This window comes from Cherax quadricarinatus, chromosome 14 (assembly GCF_038502225.1).
Source record: "Cherax quadricarinatus isolate ZL_2023a chromosome 14, ASM3850222v1, whole genome shotgun sequence".
NCBI lineage: Eukaryota > Metazoa > Arthropoda > Malacostraca > Decapoda > Parastacidae > Cherax > Cherax quadricarinatus.
In genome coordinates this window covers 41339918-41353945 of record NC_091305.1, presented here as the reverse complement: position 1 = coordinate 41353945, position 14028 = coordinate 41339918, and the positions used below count along the sequence as shown (strand labels likewise).

At 39.0% G+C, this 14028-nt stretch overlaps 1 protein-coding gene across 7 annotated transcripts in view; it reads right to left on the bottom strand.

Moving 5' to 3' along the window:
• Nucleotides 1-961: 961 nt before the first annotated feature.
• The window catches only part of swm (Zinc finger protein swm), a 243197-nt gene continuing 230130 nt past the window's right edge, over nucleotides 962-14028 (bottom strand). For all 7 annotated transcript variants that reach the window (XM_070084978.1, XM_070084981.1, XM_070084976.1 and 4 more), the window contains 2 exons: nucleotides 4112-4387; nucleotides 962-2301 (listed from right to left, as the gene is read on the bottom strand). In XM_070084978.1, the coding sequence (XP_069941079.1) occupies nucleotides 2176-2301; nucleotides 4112-4387 (402 nt within the window). In that variant the 3' untranslated portion in view covers nucleotides 962-2175. The remainder of the gene's footprint in view (nucleotides 2302-4111; nucleotides 4388-14028) is intronic.

Genomic DNA, 14028 nt, shown 5'->3' with positions numbered 1-14028 from the left:
AATCGTAATCCAGACATTTATCGCCATGTGCTAGGAGCACCCTATCACATGGCTATAACTGCAAAAAATCAGTTGGAAATCATTCAATAAATCTATATCATGAAATATGAGTAATCCAAATTTGAACCTAGGAACATGATTAGACACTTATAACTCTCAATATCAAACACTATGTTTCTATAAAGATGATGCAAGCGACGTCTGCATCGTGCTCTAAGTGTAGAATTGTACCTTACAGTTATCATACAGATGAATCTAGTAATTCACAGGAGTTAGATTCCTGGAAATAACACAAATTTTTAAGTTGTGGATAATAGAAAATTTTGCATATCTTAATTACTGAAATATTCATTTTACCAAATATCTTTTAACAACTTTCTAATATGCCCAATGTTGAAATTCATAACAAAGAATAAGAACATTTTGAAAGAAATCCTATTTTCTTTGTTAAGTGTCATACACCAAGCAGAAGACAATAGGCACCAAGAAAAATGTTGAAAATCAAAGAAATCTGTTGAATGATCTTGGATAAAGCTGCATAAATGAATCATGTGGATTATAAAATATGTGAATTATGAGGTTTGACTATATAATATACTTAAGTTTCCCTTGAACCTTAAAGTTTAAGAGGTGATTCACCTAAGGAGTAACACTGACATCACAAGCCTTAAGATGTTAGTTAGAACAGGTATGCAGAACCTTTGCCCTACAGGCTAGATCAGGCCTACCTGATCTAGCCTCCTACCACTTTAAATATTATGTGGGAGTATTTAACGTCATGAGCTTACTATACCACCATGCAATCCAGATAAAAAAACATGCTGGGATTGGACCAAAATATGACCTATGTCAGTGGTTGCCTAAGTCTTGTTTGGTGTATAGAATCTGACAGTATTAACATTATCATCTGGCTCACTAAGACTGTTAGTAATTGAACCTAGTGTTGCTATCTTCTCTTGCATGAAGGTGCTAGCCTATAACTATATCAATAAGGAATATTTAGAGTAACAAATAAAGTTACCTTTTCTCTGATGAAGTTTTCATTTGGCTAGATGCAACTGCAAAAAATATGCTGCTACAAGTGTTGAGCCAGAATAATGGCAGAAGAGTTGAAGAGGACAACTGACAATAGTTTCCAGAAGTACTTGATCAGCTGGGTTATCATGACTGTGGGCCTGAGGCAGTGCTGTATGACCCTAGTGGGTTTAGCACTTAGTTATGATTGTAATAATAATAATGTAGGCCTGAAGACAGCTAGGACCAACATCCTAGTGGACCAGGTGGTCTACAGGGAAGCCTAAACTCAGGCTTCTACATTATCATATTCATCATAAATTTCAAGTTACCACACACAACTCTCCATATCAATGATGTTTATCAAGGAAGATTTTTACATTGACTTTTGCCTATGATGTCCTGCACTCTTATTCATCATTTTAACAAATTATAGTTCCATGTACAGTTATATAACGACTGTAGTTGATACCTAGATGCCACTTCAGAGAAAATGTAATTTAGCCTATTTATAGTGTGCAATAACACATTTTACCCATGCCTAAATGATTGTTGAAATACTTAGAACAATAAGTCTGGTACTAACTCTGCCCAAACTCTGTGATCTTTTCACAGATTACAGATCTCTTATCTTTTTTTTTTTTTTTTTTTCAAAAACTTGATACCTATTTTACATGCCAAGAAATGCAGCTTAAATTTTAAGCTTTAGTAAGAGGTACCATTAAAAGTTGTGATTCATGTCTCAATTTATACAAAAAACATTGATACATTTGGCAATGTTGGAAATTGCACAGCCAAGTCATGTTATTAGAAGGGTGAACAGCTTCATTATACATGTGTACTCATGAATCAGTACTAAGAAGAACCATCAGGCATGTCAAGATTGTGATGAGTGATGATGGGTAATGGATGTAAAATAAGCTCATTTGAATCAGATTCCTCGCGTTCATCAGTATATATTAAAAACAAATTAAATATTTAGATTTTTTATATTATAATTATGACAAAATTCTTCATAAAATTCAATATCCATACTACTTGGCATTTTTGCTTGCTTTATATATCCTTCTCTTGCATAGCCCAATTCCTGCTTATCACTGTCTTGCTTCACACATTTAAACTGAAATCCACGTTTTTATTTTTTCACCTCAAATGTCATGTCTACCTCCTCCAGGATCTTACTTCTTCCTCATCTTCTTCTACTTCCTCTTCTTCCTCTTCAAATAAAACTGGTTGCACTCCATCTTCTGTCTCAACTTCTTCCACAATTTCTTCAGTAATCTCCTCCTGGAAAGGAAAATATTAACAATATAGCACTGTGGATGATACATAATTACAATATATTGTACATACAATTGTACTTTGACCTTAAAGTTTTTAACTTGTGATCCATTTTAGAAATCTGCCAATGCTCCAGAACAACAATGATTCTTAGTGATCCCTTAGCTAGCTCATGTGCCACGTTCCTGCAGTAATATTACTACCAACTTGTACTCAAAATGCCAAGATGCCAAACAGGCAGTTAATATAATGTTCTTAATTTTGATCAAATTTTAAATTTAATTCTTTATAAAGTGTGTAAATAATACTTTGGTAGCTGGAGTCTTAACATGCAACAGTACATGATAAAATATTTCTTTATCTATTTTTAATACTTTAGATGCAATACTTTAACCATTTAACACTTATTGGATATCTTTATTGATTTTATAATAAAATCAACAAGTGCAGCATAAAAGGGGTTTTAAAGCTGAAAATCTAGACTTAAGATTTTTTAATGCAACTTGGTTTAGGGAACCCATTAAGTCATAAATCCAAGGTACGACTATGTCATAGTGTCTGTCAAATGGGAGAAATTGGAGACAATGAGGTTTGATCTAAGAAAAAGGTATCTCCAATTCCTTAGATTAAGAGTCCTTCAACTTCAACATAACCCCCCATTATTATAACAGTAGATAGATCTATTAAGCATGATTTACCACAATAACAATGAAACTCAATTACATTAGCCCTTTGAGGGTCCATCCCGTAGTTCTATGGCTTTGAAGCCAGGGTACTACGTCATGAGCTCAGTTCACTCAGATAAGCTGTGAGTGGTAAATTTGGGCCTAGAGAGAATGTATGTATGTGGCAAGTGTGCACCATACAAAAACAAATCCTGTAGCATGCAGTGCATGAGAAAAAAATTACTGTGACAGTGTTTTTGGATTAAAAAAAGTACTATGCGGTGTATTTTTGTATGTTTTTCACAATTGTATTCGCGGTTTCTTAGTCTCATTTGATGGAAAATATATTACAAGAATAGAGATGATTTTGATTGGTTTTAGTACTGAAAATAGCCTGAAATTGAGCTCAATGTAGAGGAAATGTTCGATTTTTGTAGATGTTCAAGAGTGAATAAATCACATCACGCATCCAATACACGTCAGCTGGTGGGCCTGATGTGCATTCATGAATGCACTGAAATTATTTGTACACTTATTACAATATTGCCTAACAGTAAATCTATTTTTTGGTGAATAAAAATTCTTTGTGAATAAAAAATAAAAATGGAATTCATGTGTAAACCCTGGAAACAGAGAAAATGTTATTTTAATGCCAGGAAGGTCTATATTGTTTATTCTGGACCCTATTTTGAACTTTGTGTGAAACTGACCTTATTACCAATTTCTGATCACTTTATTGGGTAGTTGAAATAATTGATTGTGCGACTGCTTGTGCTCAATAGATAAAATGGAAAACATACTAGTGAAATAGCTAAGAATTTGGTCTAATGGAACAATGTAATTGGCTGAAAATAGGACTCAAAGTGGACAAAATCGCCAATGCATAAATATCGCTATCACAGCAAAATTCAAGAGCGTAATTTCATCAATTTTTGATCACATTTCATACTTTTTGTTTTATTACCTTCAGAAAAAGATTCTCTACTATTTCACAAGAAAAAATAATAAATTTTTTTTGAAAATTCTTGGACCCTGTGGAGAATTTTCAGAGTGGAGGTCTGGACCCTCAAAGGGTTAAAAATTATGAAATATGGGAAGATTTTTTTAGACTGATTATGGAAAGTGTCCCTGAATGGGGGAACTTCACTCACTAGAGTTTCATCCGGGGAGAGCAATGGAGTCGTGGTGTGAGGCACAACACTAGTATAAGAATGTGTTGATACATGATGAGTTCCAGCCATGCTTGTTGCTGTTGACTGTGAGGAGAGTGGAAGAGCCACATCAAAGACCCAGGTGAGGGTGAGAAGACGATCTCCTAGAGTCCGCCCCTCACTCATGGCCTTCTCTGCCTCTCGTCGTGTTGAGTACTGAATGGTGACTGCAGGAGTTTGCCCATCCCACACATAATTGGTTATCTTGCCTAAAAGCTGTTCAAGACAAGAAATTCGAATATTAATGTCAGTTAATTTAAATGCTTCTGTTAGTAACTAGTTGAAAAACTTCAAATGTTTAATATGCTTTCACAACAAAGAGCCTACTCTTCATCAAAAAATTTACCTACTGTAAGTTGTGTACAGAAATATATATCCAAACTGCAGATTTTTGTCCAAATTACCAATTTCAGTAAAGCCAAACATATTTAGCTTTTGATGGTACAGGTCGGCCATCACTAATCCGGCAGTCAGTTATCCGGTTCCATCAGTAATCTGGCACTAATTTCGGCTAGCATAATTTCAAATTTCATCATTATACTGGCTCAAATAATTGTAGTGACTCAAATTTCATCATTATACTGATTCAGAAATTGTGCAGATGGTTGTAAATCCACAGCAGCAAGCCAGTGGAGGAGAAAGCAGTGATGAAAATGAGGAAGATGTATCAGAAAGTCTCTCTCTTGATAGGATAATTGTATTCTAACCTAACCACTCTGTAATCCGGCAAACTCGCTAATCCGGCACACTACAAGTCCCAATGATGCAGGATTAGTGATGACCGACATGTATATCAATTTAAAAACAGTCCAAAATAAACAGTGTATACATTCTAGCCACTACAGCAACCTTTCTTCTATTCATTAATCCTCCTCAGTCTTCTATATAACATTTGCCCTCCATTGTGAATCCATCATCACACACAAAAAAAAATCTTTATTGTACCTTATTTCTCAGCTAATATAACCAAGAATGACTGGTCATGGTTTAAGCCATCCCAATAATTGAAGCAAACCTAATATAAACCCACAAAACAGACCAAGAAGGGGATGGTAAGGGGCCCCTACCCTTACTCAGGAAAATTGCTAAAAATTTAATATTTCCACCACCTTCAGGACTATTTCAGGCTACCTCCAGTCTGAAACTAACCAAAATCATCTCCATTTCATCAGTGCTGTATATCTTGCAGTCTATCAATTGACACTTAGAAATGGCTAATAAAAGCATGAAAAGCACCCTACAACATGCCTCAAAGTCACTATTTTAACCCCAAAAACAAGGTGAAAGGTTAGATGTTCCCATCAAGCACTGCTCACGAAAAAATTTTTTTTACCTGTGCACACCCACTGCACAAACACATTCTCTCATGTCTATACCAGAAGTTAACTCTCACAGTATATTTGAGGATGTTATGATTAAGGCATTATATATACAGGTGCTCCTCCTAAAATATCTTAAGTCGAATGTGAATATGATATACTAAATAAATACGTAAACAAATAACTGCTGTCGCTGAATAAGTATATAAACAAATACTAATTGCTGTAACTAAATACTGTACCAGTATTGAGAAGTAAAAATTGACTTGCCATTTTTATGCTGGGTAATTAAGTTTCATCTCCATAGGAGCACCTATATACATAACTACCACTAGACTCAATAATATACAGTGGACCCCTGCGTTTCGTCGGCCGTGACTTTCGTGAAATACGACTTTTGGCAAGTTTTTTCGCCAAAATTTAACTTCGCGGTTCGTGATTGGACTCGTGATTCGGCGACCGTCCGGTACGCGTCCGCCCGTCAACGTGCACACAAAGCCAGTCTCCCACACCATTCACACTTATGCCATTGTTCACCAGTGCATGACCATCACCCAGCAGGTTCATACAATACATTTCATAATAATCCACTGTTTTTTGTGCTTGCAACTGCTAAATAAGTCACCATGGGCCCAAGGAAAGCTAATGCCAGCCCTTTGGTAAAGAAAGTGAGGAACATGATCGAATTCAAGAAGGAAATCATTGAAAAGTATGAGAGCGGAGCGCGTGTTACAGAACTTGCTAGGATGTATGGCAAACCCCATTCAACCATCACTTCGATCATGGCGAAGGGAAAGGAAATAAAGTGTGCTGTTGTTGCAAACGGGGTAGATATGCTGACAAAAAAGAGATTGCAAACCCTCGAAGAAGTGGAAATGTTACTAAACCATACCACGGGCGGGATTGAACCCGTGGTCAGAGAGTCTCAAAACTCCAGACCGTCGCGTTAGCCACTGGACCAGCTAGCCACAATAAGATTCGTCCAACTAGATATATTTCTACACCATAGGAAGGTTAGCATAGGCACCACTGTGACCACAAATGCAAGTTTTTACAGACAAGTCTCCAGCTAGCGTGGCCGTGACGAACTCTAGCTCAAGTCCCCTCAATGCCGTCAACATGACTCACGAAATCGTAATGACACGATTGGAAACAAACCATACCACGGGCGGGATTGAACCCGCGGACAGAGTGTCTCAAAACTCCAGACCGTCGCGTTAGCCACTGGACCAGCTAGCCACAGTAAGATTCGTCCAACTAGGTATATTTCTACATTATTATGATTTCTTGAGCCATGTTGACGGCATTGAGGGGACTTGAGCTAGAGTTCGTCACAGGCACGCTAGCTGGAGATTCGTCTGTAAAAACTTGCATTTGTGGTCACAGTGGTGCCTATGCTAACCTTCCTATGCTGTAGAAATATACCTAGTTGGGCGAATCTTATTGTGGCTAGCTGGTCCAGTGGCTAACGCGATGGTCTGGAGTTTTGAGAGACTCTGACCGTGGGTTCAATCCCGCCTGTGGTATGGTTTGTTTGCAATCTTGTCATTACGATTTTGTGCGTCATGTTGACGGCATTGAGGAGACTTGAGCTAGAGTTCGTCACGGGCACACTAGCTGGAGATTCGTCTGTAAAAATTTGCATTTGTGGTCACAGTGGTGCCTATGCTAACCTTCCTATGGTGTTGAAATATACCTAGTTGGACAAATCTTATTGTGGCTAGCTGGTCCAGTGGCTAATGCGACGGTCTGGAGTTTTGAGACTCTCTGACCGCAGGTTCAATCCCACCCATGGTATGGTTTGTTTGCAATCGTGTCATTACGATTTTGTGAGTCATGGAAATGTTACTGTCGGTGTGGACTACTCAAAAACAGTTAGCAGGAGATAGTATTATGCAGTCGATAATATGTGAAAAGGCAAGGCAGTTGCATGATGATCTCGTAAAGAAAATGCCTACAACTAGTGGTGACGCTTGTGATTTTAAGGCCAGCAAAGATTGATTTGAGAGATTTAAGAAGCGTAGTGGCATACACAGTGTGGTAAAGCATGGTGAGGCTGCCAGTTCTGACAAAAAAGCGGCTGAGAAGTTTGTAAAGGAGTTTGAGGAGTACATTGACACTGGAGAACTCAAACCCCCAACAAGTGTTCATTTGTGACAAAACAGGCCTCTTTTGGAAGAAAATGCCAAAGAGGACCTACATCATGCAGGAAGAAATTGCACTCCCAGGACACAAGCCTATGAAAGACAGGCTAACTCTCATGTTTTGTAGTAATGGTAGTGGGGATTGCAAAGTGAAGCCTTTACTGGTGCATCACTCTGAAAATGCCAGTGTTTTCAAGAAAAACAGTGTTGCAAAGAGTAATGTGTGTGTGATGTGGAAGGCTAACAGTAAGGCATGGGTCACAAGGGAAATTTTCCTTGATTGGTTTAATGAAGTGTTTGGCCCCAGTGTGAAGAAATACTTCCTGGAAAATAAATTGCCATTCAGGTGCCTCCTGGTAATGGACAATGCTCCTGCTCATCCTCCAGACTTGGAAGAGCAAATGGTGGAGGACTTTACTTTCATCACGGTGAATTTTTTGCCCCCTAAAACAACAACTTTCCTTCAGCCCATAGACCAGCAGGTCATTTCAAACTTCAAAAAACTCTACACCGAAGCAGTGTTTTGAAGTGACCTCAGACACTGAATTGACCCTAAGAAAGTTCTGGAAAGATCACTTCAATATCCTCACTTGCATAAACCTTATAGGTAAGGCCTGGGAGGGAGTGACTTGCAGAACTTTGAATTCTGCTTGGAGAAAGTTGTGGCCACAATGTGTACAAGAGAGATTTTGAAGGGTTTGGGGCTGACCCTAAGGAGCCTATGCCAGTTGTGAAAAGTGTTGTTTCACAGGGAAATTCCATGGGGTTGGATGTGAGTTTCGAGGATGTAGAAGAGTTGGTGGAGGATCATGATGAAGAGCTAACCACTGCAGAGCTGCAAGAGCTTCATCTGCAACACCAACAGACCACAGCTCAGGAAATTGCTGCAGAGGAGGAGGAAGAGAGATGGAGGAAGGTACCTTCTTCAAAGATTAAGGACATTTGAGTAAAGTGAACTGTAAGTGCAGTTATTTATGGATGAGCTTCACCCTGACAAAGCTGTTGCAGGCCGAATTGGCAACATGTACAATGACAGTGTTGTGTCCCACTTCAGAAAAATCTTAAAGAAATGCCAGAAACAGAGCTCTCTGGACAGATATTTTGTGCGACAGGATTCCAGCGACTCTCAAGTTGTTCCCAGTGTCATTAAAAAACAAAGAAGGGAAGTAACCCCAGATAAGAACTTGGTACCTAAAGTCTTTATGGAAGGGGATTCCCCTTCCAAACAATAGTGTACACCTTCCTCCTATCCCCTCCTCCCATCTTCCATCCACCCAGAAGTCTTCAGTCAAGGTAAGTGTAATGTTATCATTTTATACAGTTGTCCCTCTTTTTTTGTAATTAATCCGTTCCTGGAGCTGTTACTATAAACGAAATTTACGATTTACGAATCAATTTTCCCCATAAGAAATCATGTAAATACAATTAATCCGTTCCTGACACCCAGAAGTATTAAAACAAAAAATTTTTTTACATGAAATATACATGTAGTACATAAACAATACAATGGGAAATGATGAATGAAACATTAACAGCATAACACTTACCTTTATTGGAGATTCTTCTTAGTGTATGGGAGACTGGAGGAGGAGAGAGAGTGGATTGTTTATAGTTTGGAAGGGAAATCCCCTTCCATCAACACCTCAGGTACCATTTGCTTTTCTGTGGTTGCTTCTCTTCTCTGTTTCTTAATGCCACTAGGACCACCTTGAGAGTCACTGGAGTCCTGTCTCGCAAAATAACTGTGGAGAGAGAGAGAGCTCTGTTTCTGGCGTCTCTTTAACACTTCCCTAAAATGGCCCAAGACTTTGTCACTGTACATGTTGCCAACCTGGCTTGCAACAACCTTGTTAGGGTGATGTTTCTCCATAAAGCTTTCCATCTTACTCCACATAGTAAAAATCTCTTTAATTTCTGAAGAAGGCACCTTCTTCCATCTCTCTTCCTCCTCCTCTGCAGCAAGATTCTGAGCTGCGATGTGTTGCTCTTCCTGCTGAAGCTCTTGCAGCTTCTCAGTGGTGAGCTCTTCATTGTGGTCTTCCGCCAATTCTTCCACATAGTCCAAACTCACATCCAACCCCATGGAACTCCCCAGTGCCACAATTGATTTTACAACAGACAGACTCATTAGGGTCAGTCCCAAATCCTTCAAATTCCCTCTTGTCGACATAATCTGGCCACAATTTTCTCCAGGCAGAGTTCCAAGTCCTGGTAGTCACTCCCTCCCAAGCCATACCTATAAGGGTTATGCAATGGAGGATGCTGAAGTGTTCTCTCCAAAATTCCCTTAAGGTCAAGTGAGTGTCTGTGGTCACAGTCAAGCACCTGTGAAACATTGCTTTTGTGTAGTTTTTTTTAAAGTTTGCAATAACCTGCTGGTCCATGGGTTGGAGGAGAGGAGTGGTATTCGGGGGCAAGAACTTTACTGTGATGAACCCAAACTCCTCAAAAATTAGGTCATCCAAGTTTGGAGGATGAGCAGGTGCATTGTCCATTACTAGCAGGCACTTGAAATCCAATTTCTTTTCCAGGAGATACTCCTTCACACTAGGGCCAAACACTTCACTGAACCACTCGGCGAAAATTTCCCTCGTGACCCATGCCTTATTATTAAATTTCCAAAACACACACAATTTACTCTTCATAACATTGTTTTTCCTGAACACTCTGGGATTTTCAGAATGGTACACTAGTAATGGCTTCACTTTGAAATCCCCACTAGCATTAGCACAGAACATTAGAATCAGCCTGTCCTTCATAGGCTTGTGTCCTGGCATTGCCTTTTCTTCTTGTGTAATGAAGGTCCTCTTTGGCATTTTCTTCCAAAAGAGGCCTGTTTCATCACAATTGAACACTTGTTCAGGTTTCAGTCCTTCAGCCTCTATGTACTCCTGGAATTCATGCACATATTTTTCAGCCGCCTTGTGGTCCGAACTGGCAGCCTCACCATGCCTTACCACACTGTGTATGCCAGTACGGTTCTTAAATCTCTCAAACCAGCCTTTGCTGGCCTTAAATTCACTCACATCACCACTATTTGCAGGCAATTTCTTTACCAAATCTTCATGCAACTGCCTAGCCTTTTCACAAATAATCGAAGTCATAAGAATATCTCCTGCTAATTGTTTCTCATTTATCCACACCAATAATAACTTCTCAACCTCTTCCAGTACTGGTGATCTCATTTTTGTCAGCATAGTTACTCCCTTTGCAACAAGAGCGTCCTTTATTTCCTTTTTCTTGGCCACTATGGAACATAAGGTTGTGTAGGGTTTCTTATACATCCTGGACAGTTCAGCCACACTTGTACCACTTTCATATTGTTCAATGATGGTTTTCTTAAATTCAATTGTATTTCTCACCTTCTTTACCAAAGGCTTGGCACTAGGAGCTTTCTTTGGAGCCATGGTAGCTTATTTAGTACTTGCAAGCACTAAAATAAATGGAATATTATGAAATATTTCGCTGGAGCACGTGAGAGGACCTTTGCTCACTGGTAAACAATGCCAGACTGGCTGCCGCCCCGGCTCACGCCGTGGGTACGCGTCCCGGACGAACTACGACTCGCGAGTCAACCTATGAAAAGCGAGTCCATGTTTATACGAAAATACCCCTATGATTGGCGAAATTTACGATTGCCGGGAACTACGAAAAGCGGGGCACCACTGCATATGTATGTATTTGATTTCTCATTGTTTTTTGTATATAAATCTTTATTTAATTTAACCCTTAAATGGTCCAAACGTATATATACGCTTTTTCAACATCTGAAAGTATGTAAAAAAATGTAGATCTTCTTTCTTGTTTTACATTTAAAAATGTGTAAAAAAACTTTTATCTAAATTTGTATTTTTGTTATTTTTGAAAATATGTACAAAAACGTAGATCTACTTTTGGAGCACTACGGATTTGAACGTCGATCTGTTTGGACCGTTTAAGGGTTAAAAAAATATACATATATATTTTTTAATATTTTTGGGTGTCTGCAACGGATTAATTTTATTTCCATTATTTCTTACGAGGAAAATGGTTTCGCCATTCAGCAATTTCGTCATTCGGCAGACACTCTGGAACGGATTAATCACAAAACTCAGGGGTCCACTGTATATATGTGGGGGACAGCGAGAGGGGGGGGGTGTTAAGCACTTTTATGAAACTGCTTATACCTAAGGAATAAGCAGTTTCATAACTGGTCACAGGTATACCTGTGACCAGTAATGAAATTCCAACCAGGCAGATAAAAGACTGTTGAGTAGACTTTAGAATGTACATGTTTATAGAGGGGTCACAGATACATCAGATCACTTTCTAGTTGTAGCTACAGTGAGAGTAAAAGGATACAAGGAAAATAGAAGCAGCAAGTAAGAGAGAGGTGGTGTATAAACTAAAAGAGGAGGCAGTTAGGGTAAAATATAAACAACTATTGGAGGATAGATGGTCTAGTGAGAGTATAGGCAATGGGGTCGAAGATGTATGGGGTAGGTTTAAGAATGTAGTGTTAGTGTTCAACAGAAGTTTGTGGTTACAGGAAAGTGGGTGCGGGAGGGAAGAAGAGCGTTTGGTGGAATAATGATGTAAAGAGAGTAGTAAGGGAGAAAACCTTAGCATATGAGAGGTTTTTACAAAGCAGAAGTGAAGCAAGGAGAGAAGAGTATATGGAGAGAAAAAGAGAATTTAAGAGAGTGGTGAAGCAATGTAAAAAGAGAGCAAATGAGAGAGTGGGTGAGATGTTATCAACAAATTTTGTTGAAAATAAGAAAAAGTTTTAGAGTGAGATTAATAAGTTGAGGAAGCCTAGGGAACAAATGGATTTGACAGTTAAAAATAGGAGAGGAGAGTTGTTCAACAGAGAGTTAGAGGTATCAGGAAGATGGAGGGAATATTTTGAGGAATTGTTAAATGTTGAAGAAGATAGGGAAGCTGTGATTTCGTGTATAGGGCAAGGAGGAATAACATCTTGTAGGAGTGAGGAAAAGCCAGTTGTGAGTGTGGGGGAAGTTCGTGAGGCAGTAGGTAAAATGAAAGGGGGTAAGGCAGCTGGGATTGATGGGATAAAGATAGAAATATTAAAAGCAGGTGGGGATATAGTTTTGGAGTGGTTGGTGCTATTATTTAATAAATGTATGGAAGAGGGTAAGGTACCTAAGGATTGGCAGAAAGTATGCACAGTTCCCTTGAATAAAGGCAAAGGGGATAAAAGAGAGTGCAAAAATTATAGGGGAATAAGTCTGTTGAGTATACCTGGTAAAGTGTATGGAAGAGCTATTATTGAAAGAATTAAGAGTAAGACAGAGAGTAGGATAGCAGATGAACAAGGAGGCTTTAGGAAAAGAAGGGGGTGCGTAGACCAAGTGTTTACAGTGAAACATATAGGTGAACAGTATTTAGATAAGGGTAAAGAGGTTTTTGTGGCATTTATGGATTTGGAAAAGGCATATGACAGGGTGGATAAGGGGGCAATGTGGCAGATGTTGCAGGTGTATGGTATAGGAGGTAGGTTACTGAAAGCAGTGAAGAGTTTTTATGAGGATAGTGAGGCTCAGGTTAGAGTATGTAGGAGAGATGGAGATCATCTCCCAGTAAAAGTAGCCCTTAGACAAGGATGTGTGATGTCACCATGGTTCTTCAATATATTTAAAGATGGGGTTGCAAGAAAGTGAATGCAATGGTCTTGGCAAGAGGTGTGGAGTTAAAAGATAAAGGATCAAACACAAAATGGGAGTTGTCACAGTTGCTCTTTGCTGATGACACTTCTGCTTTTGGGAGATTCTGAAGAGAAGTTGCAGAGGTTGGTGGATAAATTTAGTATGGTATGTAAAAGAAGAAAATTAAAAGTGAATACTGTATAGGAAAGAGTAAGGTGATGATGATAATTTATGTTATTATGACGAAAGATTGGACATCAGATTGGAGGGAGAGAGTATGGAGGAGGTGAATGTATTCAGATATTTACGAGTGGATGTGTCAGCAGATGGGTCTATGAAGGATAAAGTGAATCATAGAATTGATGAAGGCAAAAGGGTGAGTGGTGCACTTAGGAGTCTGTGGAGGCAAAGACCTCTGTCCGTGGAAGTAAAGAGAGGAATGTATGAGAGTATAGTTGTACCAACACTCTTGTATGGGTGTGAAGCATGGGTGTGAAGCATGGGTGATGAATGTTGCAATGAGGAGGAGGTTGGAGGCAGTGGATAGACCATGTCTGAGGGCAATGTGTGGTGTGAATATAATGAAGAGAATTTGTAGCTTGGAAATTAGGAGGTGGTGTGGTATTACCAAAATTATTATCAAGAAGGTTGAGGAGGGGTTGTAGAGGTGGTTCGGACATGTAGAGAGAAAGGAACAAAACAGAATGACTTCGAGTGTATAAATCTGTAGTGGAGGGAAGGCGGGGTAG